Genomic DNA, 21,853 nt, shown 5'->3' with positions numbered 1-21,853 from the left:
TTGTGTACTGTGTGTTTGCTTTCATACACGCAGTCCTATTGCGAAAAATTCATAATATGTTGTCTCTAGAGTGCAAACTCATTTTGGTGAATGCCTAAGGTTGTACTACTATATACCATATATGTTTAATGAGTTGCCTGATGATGTTTTTTGCTTGAACACTGGCAGTCAGTTATCAGTTACATGATGCCACTGCCAAGTTTGAACTATTTAAGTCGGTGTGATGATGGTTCAGCAAAAACTAAGTATGTTAGTAACAAAGGTTATTGCTGCTGCTGGACAGCGCCCCACAAGCCAAATTGTAGCTTTGGCATGTCTGCATCTTGTATTGTATCCCTGAATTGAATAAAGTATTATTATTAGGCATGTGCCAATATTCGATACTCTCGAATATTTGGTCTAATAATAAATATTCGAGATTTGATTCGATACGAATGTTTGGCAAACCAAAAAACCACTGTTCGCATGTGCCTAATTATTATCATTGTACATCTGCACTTCCATTTACACAGGATAGATTTTACGTACGCTTACAATTAAAGAATGCCAAGAATGCATTTATGGCAAGCAAAACAGCTTTGGTCTTCAGCATATTAAAAACAGCACAACTACAAAGACGGAGAAAAGAAGCAGCCGAAGTAATGACCATCACCTAAGGTCATTTTCTTTTTCTACCTACGAATGTGCCTTTAAATGTTGAGAGCAGAAAATAATTAATAAAGAAAGGAAGAAATGAAAGAGAAAGGAAGAAAACACTTGTAGTCGTGCTGTATTAGTTTGCCTATGTTATATCAACTAGCCCAACTTCACACCATAGTTGAGGAGTCAGTTTCCAAGTGCTGTGATCCAGCCTAACTGCCAAGCCCTTATTGTTGACTTCTCTTCTTTGCTTCCTTACAGGATGGGCAAAACATTGGCGTGTTTTGCAATTTCTGCCTAGTTCCACTGACAGTAATCCAGCTAGTTTTGACCAGCCTGTCTGAAGAGCCTCCCCCTTACACTGCTCTCGATGCAGACATGGTAAGTATGCTCTAGTGCAGTAAGAAGCAGCCCTCTTCATGCTGAGATCATTCTTGAATACACTGTAAAAGAGGAATTTCATTAAGTGTTCTGTCAGTGAGCTCAGGTTCCATCCAGCAATGTGAAATTAGTCAGCATATTTTGCAGAAACACTGCACAAGAAGACATGTAGAAGAAAGGCTTTTGTAACTGCATCTGCACTGTAGTCTAGTGCAACTCAAGAGCGCAGTGACGAATTCCCCTCAAAGGAGGCCCTCCAGCCAATGGCATTGGCTGGTTCTCATGACATCGCAGCTAATACCCTTGTGTGAAATTGCAGGTGACTGGCAGGTGTTTCCATGAAACAGGATTAAACACGACATCACGGCAACCTGTTGACTTCATTGGCTGGAGGGCCTCCTTTGGGGGGTATTTGCCGCTGCATTCTTGAGTTACACCCGACTGTAGTGCTGTACACATTCTTGTAATGTTTCTGAAAAATATGCAGCTATAAGTACCACTACAAGTGTACAGACTAGTGCCTACTAATGTTAGCTTGCTTACTAATGTTAGTCAACATATCAAGCTTCTAAAATTACAATTTACACAAGGTTTGTCATGAATGGAGTTGTGTGTGACGGGAGTTGCCTGATAACAAACTTGTAAATTTCTGTCAACTAGCAATCGCCTTACATCACACTTTGTTAGGACAAGAGCACATTCTTCTTAGTTTACAGTGGGCATGAATTTTATCTCGTGTGGAAATTTGTACATGAGTTAGGCACCTTCGAAATTTTAAAATCTGTTCTTGCATTTTCCTTTTGCAGTTATCTTGAGTTATCCTCTTCCTTTTCTCTTTCTTGCTGTTCATCGTTGATGCCTTGACTACAGTGCAGTGTGTTGTGTTTTTGTGCTTCCTGTATATTAAAGGTCTTGTTCATAACTTTTTACTCAGCACTATTGTGTCCTCAAGGAATGGACTGTCATTCCCAGAATATTCTTTACCTACATGTGGCGGTAAGCATTTCTTGCTCATCTGTTTGTGGATGATCTTTTCGTTATTGTCTTTGCATGCATGCATGCATGTTGTGCATTATATTCATATGTTTGCGCATAAGTGTACTTGTGTTTGAACTGTAAAATTCATTCTTGAAGGGATACCCAAACTACATCATGAACATTGCCAGCATTGAAATGTCTCGTATGTCTCAAATGCCTAATGTCTATGCTGTAGATTTTGACGAGTAGTCGGATCTTTTTTTCCCCTTTGTTGTTTTTGCTGTGAAAATTTACAGGGTACTACTGTATGCTAGTGCCACAGATGCTATAATCTTGTTGTGACCTGTGTGCTCATAAAGAAATCCATGCAAAATAAGGACCACAAGAATGACAAAGATGAGACACTGGCACAATGCATATAATTGTGGCATGGATACATTTGCATGACTGAACTATGTTTATTTCTCCAAGCTGCTCAAAATCATAGAGGATTATTTATTGTGCACCAAATAGGACTTCTGTATTATTCCGTCCTTTCCTCGCTCTAAATGTACAGTTGAGCCCATTTATAGTGGCCGCAGATATAACGAATGCTCGTTTCCAGTAAAACCTCGTTAAGCCATAGTTTCCCGCAGCTCGGAAAAAGTACATACTGAACGGTACTACGGCTTAAGTATGCTTAAGTATGGCATAAGATCACTCTTTGGTTGTCAAAAAGAAACCAGACAGTATGATGAAAGGGGGAAAAAAAACAGGCAGTATTTATTAACTTGGCACTACAAAAGTTCATTATTTTCTTTTGCTGCTGCAGTGGCCTAGCAGCGACAACAGTGGCCTCAAGCTTTTCCGCCAGTCCCCTTTTTTCGAGAAACACCCGCATAGCATTTACAGCATGCACATCTTCTGCCACTGTCGGGCCCGAATCACCCGTGCTGTCATTTCCTGTGTTATAGTCCTCGTCACTGCCAGTAGGCGACACTTCGGCCAAAACTGAAGTGATGATGGCTTCGTTGGACATGTCCAGTGAAGTTTCGACTGCACTGCCTACGTCCCTGAAGTCGGTGAAGAGCATGCTTTCTGTAGCACCCTGCCGCTGAGCACTTCAGTGAGCAAGCTGTCACAAGCGTGGTCTACAGTGCCGCTGCCATCCTCTGCGTCATCCATGCACACTGAGAAGTCAGCACACTTGAAACAGTTCTGCACGCACGATCACAGACTCACCTTGCCCACAAAAATGCTCTGCAGGTGAATTGTGTCTAGTAGGTCGATGGAGAAAGCTTGTCACGTTCAAGTGCTAGAAGAATTCTGCACAGAAGATTTTTCCTGTGCATCTGTTTTACAGCTCAGATGATGGCTTGGTCTAAAGGCTGGGAATCGCTGTAGTGTTCGATGGCAGAAACGCAAATTTCACAACCTTAAGGTTATCTAGTGTGACGTGCGCCGATGTATTATTGAGGATGGTAACAATGTTTCTTTTCTTCGCCACAAAACTTTCGCCATCCACACTTTCGTATTGTTTCTAGAGATGAGCCCTGATGGCAGTTGGATCCTTTGAAGCATCTCAGCTCGGACGACTTCCCAATCACAAGAAGTGGCAGTTTTTCGGTTCCAGACTCCAAACACAACCGACATCCTATCTTTCGCATGCTTGCTGCCGGTGCACGACTCTCTTATGAACGCAAGTGTTCTATTTGGTAGCAGTTTCTGGCCATTCTTCCAGTCTTCTGTGCCATTCATGTTGGCTGCGGCACCCTTTTCAGCTACTGTCCTTGTGTTGATGCCATGCCTCGCCTTAAACCTCGCCAGCCAGCCATTGCTGCACACAGGCATTTTAGTTCAGCTGCGTGACGAAAACCAGGCTTTCTCAACAAAAAAAGGGGACTGCTAACCGGCAGTTTTTTCGACCAAGCTGCTTTTAGCCACTGCACTAGTGCCTTCTCCACATCCGAAAAAGTCAAGCCTCTTACCTGATATCTTTTTGCAGTCAGAGCAGCACTGCCGAGCAATTTTTCCCTGGCGTTCCAAATACGACACATAGTTGTCAGCGGTGGATCTCTCTTGCTTGCCAGCGCCGATTTCTTCATGCCATGTTCAATAGCACGAACGATCTCCAACTTTATGTTGAGCACCCGGTGTTTCAGTCCCAGCTTCGGCATAATGCAGACCTTGAACTCGCAAGTCACAACGCACTCTGCCGAGGGGCCACTGCATGGTTAGTTCTTGTTGTGAAGAGAGCCCCAGGGATGGCACTCACCATCGTGGCCGAATGCAATCGAAATCCGAAATTTCTCAATGGCAATCTTCCATGCTACAAAAATCTAACACTTGAACTTTGCCGTGCCCACAAGCCAACACCAGTGCCGAAGAACTGTGATAACACCGCAGGGAGTTCTCTCCTCATTGAGGAATGCGTGGGAGCACTCTAGACTTTGCTGTGTTGGCAACGCTTCGACACAAGCCCGGCATTATAAGGCGGCCCCTGCCGAGCATGTTGAGGACCGCCATAATTTCTTTGCACGCAAGCTCTACAAAAAGTGGAAATAGTATTTGCTAATCTATATGGATGCGATAGGCTGGTACAGTTTATGCTGATACAAAATGCATTACGTTCAAACGGTGCCGAGGCAAAGATTTCACTTTACTGCTGTTAAAACCAAACTTCTGCTGGTTAAGCGGGTTTGTTTTGATGTTTTACTGTATTATGAACGAGTGCGGTGCTGCAGCTACAATATGTATTAGGGCAATGGCAATTCATCTTTAATACAACAAACAGCTATGGCCATACCACTTGGTTGTAGCAAACAAGAGGGTGCTGTAAATGTGCCCCAGAAGTTGCAGCCTAATGCAAAGAACGTCTCTCAGTCCCTGCGACACCACCCCAGAAAGAAGATGTTGACCCAAAAGCAATAAAAAAGTGGCATTGAGACTGTAAGTGACCTCCGGTCAAGCATGCGTCGATGGCCTACAAGGTCAGTCATTGCCTGCGTGCACACCGGCTGGGCAAAGCATCCCAAGTAGAAGCAGGAACACGATGGACATGAGGCTGGCTGTGTCATAGGCGAAGCTACTGCCGATAACGTGGGTCAACGAACAGTAGCAATTTTGAGAAGTTTGAGAGAAGTTTGAATGCCTTGCTGGCCATGCTGGTCACGTGGTGTGCGTTGTACCACTTTTGTGCTGCTACCACGTGCAGACAATGCCAGATAGCAGGCAGTGTGCCTGATTCATTGCACTGTGCTACTTTGGCGCTGTGGGCCAAGGAACAATAGATGACGCTGTCAAAAACACATGATCAGACGCATGTATATTTGTGGCAACGCATCATTGATGCATAGTAGGCTGGATGTTGCCTTGGATAACTACGTTTGTGCAGAGAATATCTCAGAGCAGTGCCCTGATGAAGTCATTGTATGCAAAGTACAAGCACTCTTCTATTGCTAGGAATCTGATTAACGTGGCTGACCTGCCACCAGCTGCCATGGATGCTTCAAGCACAGTTAGTTATATCCTGTCCTAAAGCAGATTGTTAGCAAGGGTCTTGGTAATGAATACATGACTACCCAGGAGAGCCTAGAAAGCACCGTTGTATGGTCTGCTTTGAAGAAATAGAGCGCATGAAGCAGTTATTAACAAAGTATCGTCAAGATGGCTTTATTGCTGAAAAGTCGCCATAGTTGGCTGTGAGTGAAAAATCCATGAAAAATTCCCCAGAGAAGCAATCTAGGTAGGCCATCTACGTCACGTCACCTTGTGGAGTTACTGCAGCGGTGGCCGAGTGGTTGAGCATCCGCCTCGCATGCGGGAGGTGAGGGGTTCGATCCCCAGTGCCATAGATGCCCTTGCACCATAAAAATCCATAATCATCATCACCTTGTGGAGTCATCACAACCTGCCCACCGGATTGTGAGGAAACTGCCCACAGTGGTAGGTGGCACTTAAGTGATTGGTCACAAGAGGTTACATGTGAAGAGAGACCTTGGTCGCACAAACACCACCGGTGGCAGCACCTGCCTTCACAGGGCAGTGGCTTATCTCTTCACCACAGCAACACTGCATCAGGAGTGGTATGAGTACTCTGGGGGATCTATGAATGTTAAGAATGGCCAATTCCGCACATATGGGAATTAACCAATTAGTGCAATGCATATGCAAGTGTCAGCTCCGATTTTTAAATGAAATAAATGCCACCTTTGGTGGACTTAGTATTTTTGGCTGTAATACGGGAACTCCACTTACTACGGACACCGGATATAATGAATGCAATCCGCATGACTGCCAGGTTCGTTATAAGTGGTCTTGACTGTTTGAGAACTCACCGTTCATTTGAAATGGTCTCCAGCTACAAAAAATTGCTGGGAAATCTCTCCACTTGACGCTTTTGTTTTGCTTTGCAGGATTGTCCTGCTCGGCTATCGTGACAAGTTGGATGTGACCACATTACTTCGACTTTGCACCGACTTAAAGTGTGCCACTGCGTTTAAGGCATTCCACCGTGCAGCATTCAAAAAGCCACAACAGCTCAGGTAAGACGTTTTGAAAAGCTGTGACTGATCGCTTCTGATCATGGCAGAATCATTTAAAGTGGTTTCCTGGTTACGCCCAAAAAGTTCAGGTTACTTGAATTTTCTCATGACTTTATTGGTAGAAAACTTAGTAGGGCCCCTTTTACTGTAGGTATTCTAGTTCATACATGTTCACAAAAAGTGCACAACCTTGCTGCCTGAGCTGGGTGCTTATAACTGAGCTGCAGCTAATGTATGCTTAGTGGGGCATTTGCAGTCTTGGTTACGAGTTGCATGTTCCCTTGGGAACTCGTTCTGGTAAGCCTCAGGGAGCTGGCTGGGGGCTTCAATATTGATTTTCTCACTGACGTTAGCTAGATTGAAGATAAAAACACTGTTGAATGTCTATTTTTGTCGCAATTTTGTAAAATCATGTTGACCCTTGAAACTCTCCCTAACTTCATGAACTTTGATGTCAGCAGTTTTAAAATCTGGTGCTATAAATGTATCACTAGGGACCGTTTACCTGTTTTCTCCTTATGAGTCCTGGCTTTAGCAATGACAAGCGTTTGAGACAACCAGCGTGCTATTTAGGTATATTATAATGTGTGCGCACTGGCTAGACTTGGGAGTTTTTTGCCCTCCACTACAACGTCCCTCATAGCCTAAGTTGCTTTGGGACGTTAAACCCAATAAAGCCAATTATTTGAGTGGAAAACTTGCATTTCTCAGGAGGAAAGATCATAAAAAAAAGATTGCTACTAAACCCTTTGAGCTAATGTTAAGGAACACGAGGTTTACGAGGAGGAGGAGGAGGAACAACTTTATTTACGTCATGGCCTAATGGCATCATGACCTAATGGCGCCGTGACGGGGGCCCAGGCGGCAACTCAGCGGATTATCTGAGGTTTTTGTCACTCAAGAGCCGCCAAGACCTGCTGGACGGCCCAGGTTTGCACGTCACGGTCAGAGCATTCCGCCGCAGCCGCGAGTCGCGGCGGAATCGTTATGCTTTTAGAAGCCTCGTCGGGGAATTTTGTGCAGTCCCATAGGATGTGCCTCAGAGTTGCCCTCTCCCGCTGGCACACGCGACACACATCACTTTCATATAAGTTTGGGTATAGATGAGTCATTAACACCGGGGTTGGTAAAGAACCAGTTTGTAGTTGTCTAAACAGCACCGCCTCCGCTCGGCTCAGTCCCGGGTGTGGGGGTGGGACTGACAAGGTTTACGAAAGTTTGTTGAAACCTGGTCCCTGAAAGCATTTGAGGCATTCAGTCAGTTCATGAATTTTGTAACAATAAAATGCAATGTTGCTTAAAATCACTACCACTGCAGTAGCGCTGTTCAAGGTTGCCACACTGGACATCAAGTAGAATTAATGTCCGTTTGCATTGGGGTGCCTGAAAGTGATGTTGCTTTGGTGTCATGCATTTTTTACTTGTTTAATTGAGTAAACTGCAGCTATTTGCTGTTGCATTTTTTTTTGTTTGCTGGAGCTTGATTATTTTGATACACTTCTAGCTTCTGTTCAAGCAAATTGCTTGTGTTAAAATTGTCCGTGCTGCCTTGTGTGACATATTGCCGTTTCCTTGCCTTTCTTGCATGCTCATCAAGAACACTTGTGGATGAACATGGCTCAGCCGTACGGACAAGACAGCCTCAGGCAAAACAGCCGTCGTTATACTGGGTCGTCTTCAGAGTGTGCTGGTTTCATGTGCTTGCATCAACTGTCCTGGAGACTGTGGGTGTGTTTGTCAGCTTCCTGCCGCCATTAATGTTGAGGTGGGCACTTGTATGTTCATTGTGAATAGCACACCTTATTTAGAAACCCCAAAACTAACTTTTTTGCCATTTTGTTTTCTAGTGAATAAGGATGTTAGGCAATGCTAACTTACGATTCATGTAACACGATCTACTATAACCTCTTAAGCATTGAACGGCTCACTAAGAAAGAAAAGGTACCAAAATGGCTCTTTTTTTATGAAATGAAATGCTTCGTTAACATGTTTAAAATGCAAAAGTAGCCGAAAAAAAATGGTTCATGCTATGACGTTCTGTACAAAATTTTCATTTACCTGCTCTTTTTTTTCTACGCAGTTAATTAAATCCAATAGCCATGCCTGCATAATGCACTCATTATCGTAGCCGCCGCAGTGGCTCAGTGGTTATGGCGCTCAGCTGCTGGCCCAAAAGACGCGAGTTTGATCCCCGCCGCAGCGGTCGAATTTTGATGGAAGTGAAGTTCTAGAGGCCCATGTACTGTGCGATGTCAGTGCACGTTAAAGAACCCCGGGTGGTCAAATTTTCCGGAGCCCTTCAGTACGGCGTCCCTCATAGCATAAGTCGCTTTGGGACGTAAAACACCAATAAGCTAAACCAAACCACTCATTATCGTCACGACAAAGTAGTTGCAGAATAACAAAAAAAAAAGTAATTCAAAATGTAGGACTGTCGCTGCATGAAAGAATTGGCCAAGAAATAGAATGCAGCAAACCTCATGAATATCCATCAAGCCATTGTTGTGCTGCATTTTCTGCAAGCAGAGCAGTCAGATCAAATAGGTAACGCTATTGAGAAAACTGGCACTGAAGTTGCATGAACAGTTCATGGCAGTGAGTATGTAGAGGGATCTACATTTTTAATGTTTTTGCACTTATTTCTTATTGTAGACATGTGGGTTGAATGGGACGAGAGGTCCGGTGAAACAAGCTTTCCAGTGTTACTGAACTTGTCATGAGCGGTAGTGCAGGAGCGGAGGTATTACACTTGGAAATCGTATATTTGCATGGAGATTTCAGCCAGTTCTTGTGCTGCCCACAGTCACAAAAGCATTTTTTAGACTCACTTTGGGTCTGTTACCAGCGGAAATTTTTTGGGATGCGATTGAAAAGTCCTTGTAGATTTCGTATTGTTACGTGACGGCCAGCCAAACAATGAGACGAGATGGCTGATGTCAATGAGATATGGTTTAATGGCCGCTGGCCTAGCGCGAGCGCTCCGTCCCGCGCCACTGTCAGCGTCGTCGTCTTCGTGACACTACCCGGGGCTGCCAAGCGATCGTCCCGATCGGGAATCGAAGAAGACATCAACGAAGAGATGCGCTCGATGGTGATAGGTTCACAGGATGGTACAATAGAAATGGCATGGTGGTGAAGTGCTGGCCGCCACGATGAAAGAGATGGGCGAATGAATCCTGGTCCACGAAGCTTACGGTCTGCAGGTCGCCAGAAGCCGACGGCCGAAGCCCTTGAACGCTCCGAACAGCATGGGCAGGGGTGCTGCGTCCTCACGTGTGGGCAGCGTCTCGGGTCGGTCGCGTCACGGGGTCGGGTCGCAGCGACGTCGTTACGTTGTCGTATCTTGTGATCAAGGTTGGGGATGGGGCTGTAGTGAGCAGCGAGGTCGGTTTGGGCTTGGCAGGCTGGGGCAAGGCCGGGCGGCGCGGATCAGAAACTCACGGCCGACGACCACAGTTGACACAGAAATTGAAGCTCCGAAACCAGAATGGGGAATGATACCCAGCACCTCCACCAAATGTTACGTGACGGCCAGCCAGAGAATGAGACGAGATGGCTGATGTCAATGAGATATGGTTTAATGGCCGCTGGCCTAGCGTGAGCGCTCCGTCCCGCGCCACTGCCAGCGTCATCGTCTTCGTGACAGTATCTGCTGTTTTCTAATATTTGATTTTTTACGAGATTTTTCTGACTTGAGACCTGCATTTCTTCAGACCTTGCTGGAGGAAACAGTAGTGTGTGCAGTTTGATTTAGGTTGCTTTTCTTTTCTGCCCTTTTTCATTTGTGGTCAGCACGCAAAATGGGTGTAAAACTGATGAGGCACAGGCATGCAATGGCTAGGTTTTGAACAAATCAGGGAGGTGTGGTTGTGGTGGGCTGCCTGCAGTGTGGTTCCTAAGGTACCGTTAAATACCGTGTGGGTTCGCACCTAAAATTCGAAGATACTCGCGTGATATTGGGGGATACGCACTTGTTAAGTCCAGGTGTGAAGGCCCAGCGCGGGCACATGGTGAAGTGGGTTCATGCTTGGTCCGACAACCAATCATTAAATTCAAAATGGCGGCCACCAGAAAAAGAGAAGGGTGAAGGACTCAATTTAATTGCTTTCCTGGCACTTGGAACTCGATCGTGTGATAATTTGCCCAGATATTTGGGTTTTTTCACGGTCGAATTTATGAAAGCTGCACGGTATACGATCGCTGGAGAATAATTAAAAATTTTTGAATATTCGGAAATTCTCGAATATCAATTTCTCGAATGCGAATGTGGATTGAATATCAAACATATTCAATTGGATTGAATATCAAACATATTCAATTCATATTCGAAATTTCTAATATTTGCATACCACTAATTATAACACATGAAAAGCTGGGTGGTTAAAGCTTAAGCGTATTGTCTGAATGATCTCATTGCCGCATTCCCCCACACCACTACCTTCATGACAAGTGTCACTGAGATACGATAAAGTGGGCACTTGATGTGTTTTTGCCGTGTTTTTGACCTTCTCCTGGACAATGGACTTACTCGCATGGGCGCTTGCTCGGATTTTTAGGAAAATTCAAAATCTTCAGAAAAAAAGGGGTGGGCTTTTTTCAGCCATGGGCAAATGCTCGGTATTGTACAGTTGTTAGTTTTTTTCACCAGCCTTGGAATGCAAAGACGTCTTTAGGGAGGGTCATATATGACTGATTGTTGTATTTTTCTTTTTGTTTTCAGCCTCATCTTAACCTTTGTGCAGAGTAATGAGTATACATGGCATGGCTACGTCTATGCCTTTGGCTATGCTGGCTTCCTCTTTCTTAGTGGTGTGCTAGATGCTCACGCAGTCTACTTCACAGAGTTTGCTGCCTTCAGAGCTCAATCATCTCTGGTTGCTGCTTTGTACAGAAAGGTACGAGGGCTTTTTTTTTTCTGTGTGTCTTTTGGTTTTTCTAGGCTCCACATTTTAGTGGAAGTGTGGAAATGTCTTAGGCAGCTTCCAGTTGGGAATGTTGGCAATTTTAGGACATTCACTTTAGGATTTTAACTTACGGTTGTTATGCAACAAAACCCTTGTTTTAAAAATTTGACAGGCTGACTGACGAAATCATTTATTAAGTTAGCCCACATTTGTGTTCTCTTGGGTTTACACTTTCTTTCAAAAATAGTCTAGTCCTCTTTCTAATCACTTGCTATTGAAAGTAAGGGATGAAACAAACTTCACGGGGATTACAGTAGCAATTGCTTACCCTTGGAAAACATAGTTTAACGTAAAATGTAGGATAAGGTGCGAGTTAGAATTGCTGGTTGCACATATATTGTAAAAAGGTGAGTTCGGCTTTAAAAACCAGCATGAAAGATAGTCTTATTTTGTTACAGGGCCTCTAGGACCATTTTGTAATCTGATTTCACTTCTGTAAAATAATGTCCTTCATGATGTCCCCAGAAAGTAGGGCAATGTTCATATTTGTCGCATAAATTACGAAAGTCAGCAACAGGTAGCAAAAACATTAACTTTTAATTAAAATCTATGCCCCTTTTGCTTCTTCCTAAGCTCCTTCCTTCACGGTACAATTCCAAGTGCCCACCCACTGTAAGACTGCCACCACGCCTTTCCTTTTAGCCATGCTTTTAACCCTTATGTTGACATGTGTGTACTCTCCGTGGCTTTGGCAAAGTGAGTGCAGTCATGCGTTGAGCTGTTCTATGAATAAAAAGGAAGCGTTACAACACGGACAGACGACACTGCCATCTCCCGAGTTCCTAGCAGTTTGTAGCATGGCTCAAACGTCAGTTTTTGTCTGCAAAATGTGTGGGCATTTGCGGATGTTTTCAGGCAGCACATATGCGAGCAGCACTCCTCCATCCGCATCTGCAAATCCAATCCGCATCCGCAAATGCCCACACATTTTTCAGACAGCACATATGCGAGCACTCCTAGCATGTGCTCCCTATGTGCAACCCACTGCATATTTGCAGGCTCTCGCCTCCTGGCTACATGCAGTGTCAGAGAGGCATTTTGAAGCGTTTGCCAGTGCCTTATGATTGCACGAAGTGTGAGGCTCGGGATCCATGGGCAGATGGTGGTCATGTGATCACTAGTGCCAACCCCCCCTCCCCTCTTCCAGCCCCCTAGGACAACAAAGCTAGTAGCAGGCAGCTTTCACGTGTGTCTCGGGGGGCATTGCAGGTACAGTTCTCAGGGGGGAAAAAAATTTACATACGCTCAGATGATTTGATACAATGAACTGCGTAAGCAGAAAGTGCTTTCAGGGTGTGATGCTTTTCTATTTGATGCTTTTCTATTTGTTGATTTTCGCTGTTTTCCGCATGCCATTTCCTGAAAGTTGTGCCAATGAATTTCACTTTAGTTTGGCTGGCTTGTGTGGCTCACTAATGATTTTATGCTTTACGTTTGGTGCATTTACACTTTGCTCTACTTTAGCTAGCTTCGAAACTTGCGAACGATTTTTTTTTATGCATTTAATGTTTGTTGCGTTGTACACATTTCATCTTACTTGGCACGCCGTGTTGGATCAGCTGATGACGCGCATTCGCTAACATGATTCGCTGATGCTCACTCGCTTTCAGCGCTGCTCTCTCTCTCTCCGCATGCTCAACTCGCTTGTGGGTGTCACTGCACCTGCTTCGCCACCTCGGCCGATACAGATTTTCCCTCTTGCCTCTTGTCGGGGAGGTGGTTCCCGCACTCGGCTCTCACTTGGCTCGCTGCAGGCACCGGGGGCTTCTCTCGACATCCTCGCAGAGACAAATGGCAGCATTTTTGTCTAATATAACTCATACTGCTTGCTCAGTAAAATCTGTGATTACACCGTATTTTCCATATGGACCAGTTCATTCAAGCCTTACTTTTTACATTTTGTTATTATTATTCCTTTGACAATAAGAGGATGTTGCACAGGTGAATTAGTACATCAAATTAATCCGTCAAGGGTAAAAGCAAGTTTTAAAATCCTGTCCTTATAACATTGAATGCACTATGCTGGAAATAAGATACTTGGAACTCTTTCAAAGAGATTATGCAAGTGGATTGTCTATGCTTTTTAATATTTGCATAAAAAAAACTTTTGACATCATGCAACTCTTAGGCATGAATAAGCAGTGGGCTTACATATACTGTTCTTGTTATTATTTACTTTTAGAGATCATTAAGCCAGCTTTCTGCTTCTGCAGTCAAAGTGGAAAGCACGTAGATCGTTGCCATAAATTGCCAATAACATGATTGTAGGCATTAGATTTGAATACGTGCTCTTGTGTTTCCTTATGCGAGATTGGTTTGTTATTGAGTGTTGCCTGATCTTTTGCTTTCTTGGCTGTTTTGATTGTCCACTGCACGGGCCATTCATATTTTAGCCTTGCCTGACTGTTTGTTGGGAGTGTCTGAGGAATTAAGTACTTCACAATCATAAATGCACGACGAACAGCCTTGTTATTTTGTCCCAAGATGTGTTGGGGCCCACGGTATGCCTATCAACACTGCGTCTTGAAGCTCTGTTCGTGTGGTTCACAGCTGGGACCACTGGTTGCAGGTGTTCCGGTTAGCACCGAGTGCACGACGCCAGTACATGGCTGGCGATGTGATGAACCTCATGTCAGTCGATGTAGAAGAAGTGAGCACGTTCCTGACGCTGAGCACCCAGGTGTGGACAGTTCCTTTGCGCATTGCGCTCACTCTCTGGCTGCTGTGGCGCTACCTGGGCGCCTCGTGTCTGGCCACCGTGGGCGTCATGTTCATCGCTGTGCTGGCAACCACCTACGTCGCCACCCTCTGTGACCACTTCCAGGTGTGCAAGCTGTGTGTGCCTTCCTGCTGACAAAAGAATATGAAGCACGCCATAATTACTGTCGAGTGAGGGTTTATGCAAGAAAGCAGCTTGTGCTCGACATAAGGGGGAATGCGACTTTCAAATCATCTTTTAAGGTGCGGAGAGGCTGGTAATCGTTGTTCACTGATGCAGCATAGTTTCTTTATAACTGCTACTGCAAACTGGACAGTCAGCTGCTGTGCATGTATTGCAAATACAGTCCTTAATTTTGAATTACTTCAAGAAAGATGATGATGTTGGTGCAATCTTAAATGGTGTCTTTAATTGGTGATTGTTTGATATTTATTGATGCATGCAGCAGCAAAACAGCAAGAGCTACTGTGTATTTCACATATGGGTGCACTGTCATGCATATAAATTGCGTGACCATTTAGTACTGAACTATAAAGCTGGTGTTCAAGGTGCTCTGCTTTATTTTTTGTTTTCTGTTGATAAACAGGAGAAGCAAATGGCTTTGAAGGACAAGCGCCTGCGCCAAATCAGTGAAATTTTAAATGGAATTAAGGTATTTCATTTTGCTTACCTTGCTTTTTGTGTGTTTTGGGGCTCTTTGTTTATGTTCTGGGAGTTGCAAGTGCGTGAAGCAAAAGTTGCATTGCAGGAGGTGTTGTAGTAGGTCATCATTTCTTGGATTTTGTGGATGTTAATTATGCAAGAGCTAACATATAAGTCATTGGTCACATCCACAAGAGTGCTGCAATATAACCTTAAAAGGGAAGCATAAATGGATTTGCAGATGCAGATGCTAGTTATAAAAAAAAATTCACTAATTCTATTCTTGCATAAAGATTCACTGCTGGACAAAGTTCTAAAAGAGTGGCTTGTGTTTGGCAGCGCAGTTTTCTGTGGTGGAAGTATTGAGCAAGATAGCGGTTACGATGTAGTTGGGAAACTGGAATTTCCTGCTAGCGCTGGTTTCAGGCTTCTAGAAGCATCTTGTAGACTAGCAGTGAGTCTTGGTAACATATTTACTGCGGCGGCGATTTTCGGAGCACTAACCCCTGTGCGGTGTAGCCCATAGGTGAGCCACCTTTAATTTTCTTGGGTGCGTCATGACAGTGCACGGCTTCAGTGCACAAGGAGCCAGGGCAAAGCCAACTTCTTGAAACTGCCAATAAATGGCAACAGCGACACGGCATTTCTACTTTTCGCAGGCGCTTTGATTAATCAGAGCTGAGCCATGGATTCATTGCACGACTCGGTATTCATAGCCGCACACCAGGAGAGCGCAACGTGACTCACTGGTGATTCGCTACACAGTGGGTTGTTAAGCTATGTGTTAGTATGGGGCTGTCAGAAGCCAAGGAACTACAACTATAGAGATTGTGTAGGGACAGCTATATTTTTTGCTTCCTTCCTTCTCCATGCAGCGTCAGTAGGCAGAAAATTAGTACTTTACTGCATCGCTGATGCCAAACCCTCAACAATTTTCATGAAAGCTGTAATGGGGCATTCCTAACAGCAAAAAACATTTTTCATGCTTCTGCTGCAATTTAATCTCATTTCATGCTTACTAGAGGGCCCTCTAAGGTACACAATGAAAAGTTGTACTCCATTTGTGAAGTTTTAAGCTGTGTGCTACACTTGACCTCTCTTCCCTAAGGCACCTACTTTGGCTAGCAGGTTTGTTTAGAACAGCAGAACAACAAAGCTGCGTGAGGACAAGATGAAATCTGAAGACCTTTCACCCGCGTTCCAGTTTCTTGTCTGCCTTTGTTGTCACCAAATGCCCGTGCCTGGGGTTTTGTGATCAATATTTGCTAAGAGTACAGTTTTCGACTGGCAGTCTTGCGGAATGATACTTGATGCACCATATGGGGGAAATGAAAGGATAGAAGAAAATTGAAGCAAGTGCTGCTGAATCCATTTCTAGTGGAGCATTTTTATTTTTTTTGCCCCTGTGATCGATTACTCTTTATACAGTCTGCAGTGCATTTGTCTTTGATTTGCTGTGCTGTGGATTTGGTTTCTGCACATTTTGTTGATTTACTGCTTGGAATCCCAAGTAGCCTTACAATGCAGCTGCATTCTGCATTTTCTTCTGGGTCCTTAGCGAGTGGCTGAAGGTCTGCCTTTCCCCAGGTTCTGAAATTGAGCGGCTGGGAGATCCCGTTCATGGAACGGGTGCAGCAGACAAGGCTTCAAGAGGTGTCTTACCTGAAGAAGTTCTCGTTACTCGACTCCGTGTTTGGTTTTCTGTGGACTTGTGCTCCGTACCTGGTACGTTCTGCTGCCAGTGCTAGCAGTTGCTGGTTTCCTACACAAGCAAATTGCTTAATTTCTTTCTGTGTCAGTGCAGTACAAAATGTGTGAGCAAACAATGTCCTGATATTTTACCTCCCCGTCTTCTTAGGCTTCTCTAAAAGGGTTGTGAATGGAGACGCCTGGTGTGGCTTTTTTATTCTAATGCTGAGCCAAGCAACTTGAGAAAGTTAGGTGGATGGATGAGATTAAGAAGTTTGCAGCATACGGTGGGCGCAGCTAGCAAAGGACAGGGTTAATTGGAGAGATGGAGAGACACGGGAAAGGCCTTTGCCCTGCACTGGACATAGTCAGGCTGATGATGATGATGATGATGAAGATACGAAAGTCCTGAAGCAAGCTGCTCTGCCGTGGGGGATTCAGCAGAGAGTCCAGCTAATATTTGTGGGTGGTGGCAAGCTGGTGAGGGAACCACTCCTAGTCACTAATCATCCATGTCTTGGAGATAATCACGCATAGCCTGTTGTCATTTTGGATGGTGCAGCTGTTCAGTGGTCGGGACATTCTATTGGTTATCCTCCGTTAGCGCCATCAAAGTGCAGCATTGTGTTGATCAAGTTACTACTTATGTTTCCTGTTGGATTCGAATGAAGCCATGTCAGCGTTGTCAGAACATTGGAACTGGTCTTAATTTATTATCTGTGGTGACTATTTGGCATTGAAGAAGAGTGCTTAGCAGCATGTGTGGATTAATGTGCATTTAGAGCAGTAAGCTACCCTTGTTCTTTGTGTTAGTGTTTAGTTCGATGTAATTATTGTAAAAAGCTGAGATGCAGGTGCGTCTGTATTCACTGCTGATTCAAGGATGCACTAATTTTCTTAGTGCCATTTGCCATCTAACTATCTGCTTTGGAGCAGAAACTGTGAAACTGCTTGTAGCCTCACTTATATGACATATTTAAGACACATAGTTTGCACCCCTTTCACAAAGTTGCATATGAGCTGTGAGCATTTTGCTCGTCTGCCACTTCCTGTGAACAAGCAGCGTCAGTTGCATTTCTAGTCCCCCGTGCTTTGCCTCTACTAAACTTGCCTGTTCTGTGTTTCGCCCCCAGGCTGCGCTGGCATCCTTCGGCACTTTCCTGGCGGTTAACCCAACAAAGCGGCTCACACCAGAGATTGCCTTTGTCTCACTCTCTCTCTTCAGCCTGATGCGTTTCCCGATGGGTATCCTGCCTGACGTCATTTCAAAGTTTATCAGGGTATGTAACTGAGCAAATATTGCATGCTTTGTTGAGAGAGCAATTGGAATCCTCAGAATGCCCTTCGGACCTGTTGTTAGTTGAGTATTTTGCACAAATTTGGCAGCCGGCAGCAGGATTCATGTGCCATCCTGAATTCCAGTTTTTGTATAGAAACATAAGGCCGAATGTGCCATCACTTGTACACATGGTTGACTAAAAGGCAGGCATCTTGTCATATGGCTCATATTGACACTGTGTGTGCACCACATCTTTGTGGTACATGTTGTCACCTACAGGGTTCCCCATCCACTGGGACCTTGGGAGTGCAGATAACTTGTTATCCAACAGGTGTAATGCCGCCTAACAGGTGGCACTACTGCCTTGTGTATTTTGATGTTGCCAGAATTATGTTGTGCCTTGAACTAATGGCAGTGCATTTTAATTTTATTCTAGTGCATTTTAAATGGGCTGGTATTAATTGTGCAACGAAGTATTTCCATTAGTAAATTGAACCATGGAGGGGATCAATGTAGAAGGGATCTTTTAACTGCTTTTTGTAGTGGTGCAGTGCCATGCGATTTCTCTCATGGGCTCGGAACTTGACCTTTGTTCATTTCTTAATTGAGTGCACAACATTGGTGGCAAAGGATTTCTCTTATGGCATTTCCTTTTCATTGACTTAATTTAATGTGCCCTAGTGTGAAAAGGATAGGGCATATACATTGGGGCATTTGTGCTGTATAACTATGAGTGCTCTGCACTTTAATTTCGGTATGTGTGTGCCCTTTCTCACACCCTGCCCTTTCCAATAAAGTTTCTAGTCTCTATGGGACGTCTGGCTAAATTTCTGAATCAAGCAGAACTTGACCTGGAAGCAGTTGGTGGAAACCCAGAACAAGGTAGTTGCCCCTTTTCTCTGTTTCCTCCTATTACTCTTGTTTTAAGGGAAGCTTTGCATCTAGAGAGAGTAGATTTAGCGAAAACATTTTGGACATTTTCTGCAAGTTTATTTTTGAAATCTAATTTTTAATTAATTTGTTTTAATTAATGGTTAACAACCAGTGAGAATAGTCTTGTGTGTTAACCTGCTGATGCGCTGACTGATCAGCAGGTTAACAGGTGACCTTCTGCGGTCATGTGACCTGTGTGATTTGTGGCTTCTGTAGAAGAATGCGTTTCTTTTAGTGGTGTGTTAACAGTTCTTCAGGCTCAGCTTTTCTGAACTTAGTCTTTTTTTAGAGAAATACTGGGATGCCTTCTGGGATAAAAGCTAAATGTATTTTGATTATGCCTGCACCAATTTTATAACAATGTTTGGCCGATCACTCATCTCTTTATTGACCTCTTTTAGGAGATTCAGTCACACTCAAGAATGCAACCCTGTCATGGTCAAGGCAAGAATCACCTGTCTTAAAAAACATATCACTCAATTTCAAAACTGGCAGCCTTGTTGCTGTTGTGGGGTCTGTAGGCTCTGGGAAATCATCTCTGCTCTCGGCTATCCTGGGGACACTGGAGAAAATCTCTGGTTCCATTGATGTTCAGGTTAGTTCCTGTTCCTGTTGTTCAGGTGAGCATTCCCTGAATTCATGTGCTTACCGGTTGCCAACATTTGAAATGAGGCCAGTGTCATTGCTTAGACAGTCTCCCAATGCACCACAAGAACTGGGTATAGGCATGTAATGCTTACCCTTTTTCTAATGCTTTGCAGAGGGACAGTCTGCAAATATATCATAAAAATTGCTGTACTTTAACCCACTAAACTATCTTCACACATGTGTGAAGATGAGATTGCATCGAATTACAATTTAACATTATTCTTAGAGTTAAACAGCATCATAAGCATGCGTAACAGACAAGCCTTTCTATTCCTGCTTGTCTTAATCAAGTCATGTTACAGGCTTGCAGAGCACAATGTTTAAAGGGAGGAGATGAATTGAGTAAGGCAGTACTGCAAGCACTTAGTTGAACCTCTTGTGTCGATCAGCTGACACTAGTATCAGGTGCTTATGTTCATGAGGGAACACTTGGGCATGGTCATTTTGTGCAGTATTAAATGAAGTGCATCAGATTGATGTAGAGAGCATGTCTTTTCTTTTTTCTTTTTAGATCATGTGTTTTGTTTTATATTTTTCGAATAGTATTTTAAAATCGTTGTCACCGCTTCGTCCATGCTTGTGCTTCAGGGCCGGGTAGCCTATGTTCCGCAGCAGTGCTGGATTCAGAATGCAACAGTCAAGGGTAACATTGTGTTCACGAATCCACTGGATGAAGAGCGCTACCAGCAGGTGGTTGAAGGCTGCGCTCTTCTGCCAGACTTGGAAATGCTGCCTGGCGGGGAGAGCACCGAGATTGGTGAAAAGGTACCACTGTTTTCCCCGTCATTGTTACTTCTTTGCCCTGTGTTGTTTTATTTTTCTTCCAAAACGAACTGGCACTTCTTTGAGCCCTGCAGCAATCAAACTATGCAAGCTTTTCTCTTATTACAGCTGGTACTGCAGGCAAGAAAACACCATATTTATCTGAATGTAGCGTGACTACGATTGAATGCAATGGTCTCTTTTGCAGGTACGACAGAGCAAAAAGAAAGCATATGAATATAATTCGAAGAACATGATTACAATGTACAGAAAATTGGGTAAAAATTTATGAACAAAAGTACCTGGAAATTTGGCATTTCTGTGCCTTTTCTTCACTGAAAGGGGGCCGAGGCATTCGTATGTCTCTGCCACCTTTGAGCCTTGGCAAAGCGTCGCACTTGTTACCAGCAGAACTGTGCGAAGGTTTTGAATAGAGCCATGCAAAAGATTCACAAGCAACTTTGATACGAAGATAAGCACAGAGTTCATCTGCACTTCGCCGCATGATGATGAACTTCAGAGGCTTTGCCATAAGAACAAAACTACTTCTAGTTGCTTATCTACCTAGCAGGTCATGCCTCCCAAACATTGGTGATCGTTCTCAGCATCATTTAAGTGAGTTATCTTCTTACGAGCTGAGGCTTTGAAAAATTATGCATCGGCACTCGAGTTCAATGTGTCTGATAAGTGCATCAGATATTAAGGGAAGCAGCTAGAATATCTTTTCACATGCATTAACAATGCCAGGCTTTGCATGCACCCATTGTTGATTATTCTATTAACTTACAACATCAGTGGTGCTGCAGATGTTAAACGTGTCTGCTGAACTTTAATAGAGCAAAATGAAGGCTTTTATGTCTTGCATGTTCTGTCCCATGTTCCTCAGGACCAAGTATCGAATTTGCTCTCAGTGTGCAAGTGCATCATCTCTAGTGGCACTCAATATGAGCAGAAGCTCTGCTGCTGTCTGCTGCCAAAGTTGCTTCTCTGCAGCAAATAAGAGCGATGAGCTGAAATAGGTTTATGTTTAGGTTTATGGAGGTTTAACGTCCCAAAGCGACTCAGGCTATCAGGGTCCCCATAGTGAAGGGCTCTGGAAATTTTGACCACCTGGGATTCTTTAATGTGCACTGAAATCGCATAGTACACGGGCCTCTAGAATTTCGCCCCCATTGAAATTCGATCACCGCTGCCGAGACGGAACACCTGTGCCTTTCGGGTCAGCAGCTGAGCGCCACAACTACTGAGCCACCACAGCTCATCCCGTGAAGGTACGATGTGCTGAAATATCGAAGAACAACGACGGCTGAAAAGGTTCCAGCTACTTTCATCCTTACTGTGGTCGGACTGGATATGTTGCGAAATTTCTTTCATGCTTAGGACAATACAAATGCAGATAGAAAGTCTACAAGCACTAGAAAAGCTCTTCATGCTTTGTGCCAAAAATCACTGAGTTTTTTTTAATGAGTGAAAATGTCAGTAAATATTTTTGTGTTTCATTCTTGAATCACATTTTTCAGGATCTTAGAGGTAGGATGATAGTTCTTCCCGGATAATGCACTTTTCCCCATGATTTAAAAAAGAACTTTATAGCGAGAAGCCGCCGTGGTGGCTCAGTGGTTATGGTGCTCGGCTGCTGACCCGAAATACGTGGGTGAGATCCTGACCGTGGCAGTTGAATTTCGATGAAGGCCAA

General features: G+C 44.0%; 1 protein-coding gene across 3 annotated transcripts in view; it reads left to right on the top strand.

The window, feature by feature from the left end:
* The window catches only part of LOC144129112 (multidrug resistance-associated protein 1-like), a 58,919-nt gene that overhangs the window by 9,298 nt on the left and 27,768 nt on the right, over positions 1-21,853 (top strand). For all 3 annotated transcript variants that reach the window (XM_077663025.1, XM_077663023.1, XM_077663024.1), the window contains exons 6-17: positions 901-1,020; positions 1,955-2,016; positions 6,393-6,521; positions 8,119-8,286; positions 11,242-11,416; positions 14,055-14,309; positions 14,791-14,856; positions 16,434-16,571; positions 17,669-17,815; positions 18,612-18,696; positions 19,149-19,342; positions 19,984-20,160. In XM_077663025.1, the coding sequence (XP_077519151.1) occupies positions 901-1,020; positions 1,955-2,016; positions 6,393-6,521; positions 8,119-8,286; positions 11,242-11,416; positions 14,055-14,309; positions 14,791-14,856; positions 16,434-16,571; positions 17,669-17,815; positions 18,612-18,696; positions 19,149-19,342; positions 19,984-20,160 (1,716 nt within the window). The remainder of the gene's footprint in view (positions 1-900; positions 1,021-1,954; positions 2,017-6,392; positions 6,522-8,118; positions 8,287-11,241; positions 11,417-14,054; positions 14,310-14,790; positions 14,857-16,433; positions 16,572-17,668; positions 17,816-18,611; positions 18,697-19,148; positions 19,343-19,983; positions 20,161-21,853) is intronic.

The sequence above is a fragment of the Amblyomma americanum genome, chromosome 4 (assembly GCF_052857255.1).
Source record: "Amblyomma americanum isolate KBUSLIRL-KWMA chromosome 4, ASM5285725v1, whole genome shotgun sequence".
NCBI lineage: Eukaryota > Metazoa > Arthropoda > Arachnida > Ixodida > Ixodidae > Amblyomma > Amblyomma americanum.
This window is presented reverse-complemented; position numbering and strand designations above follow the sequence as displayed.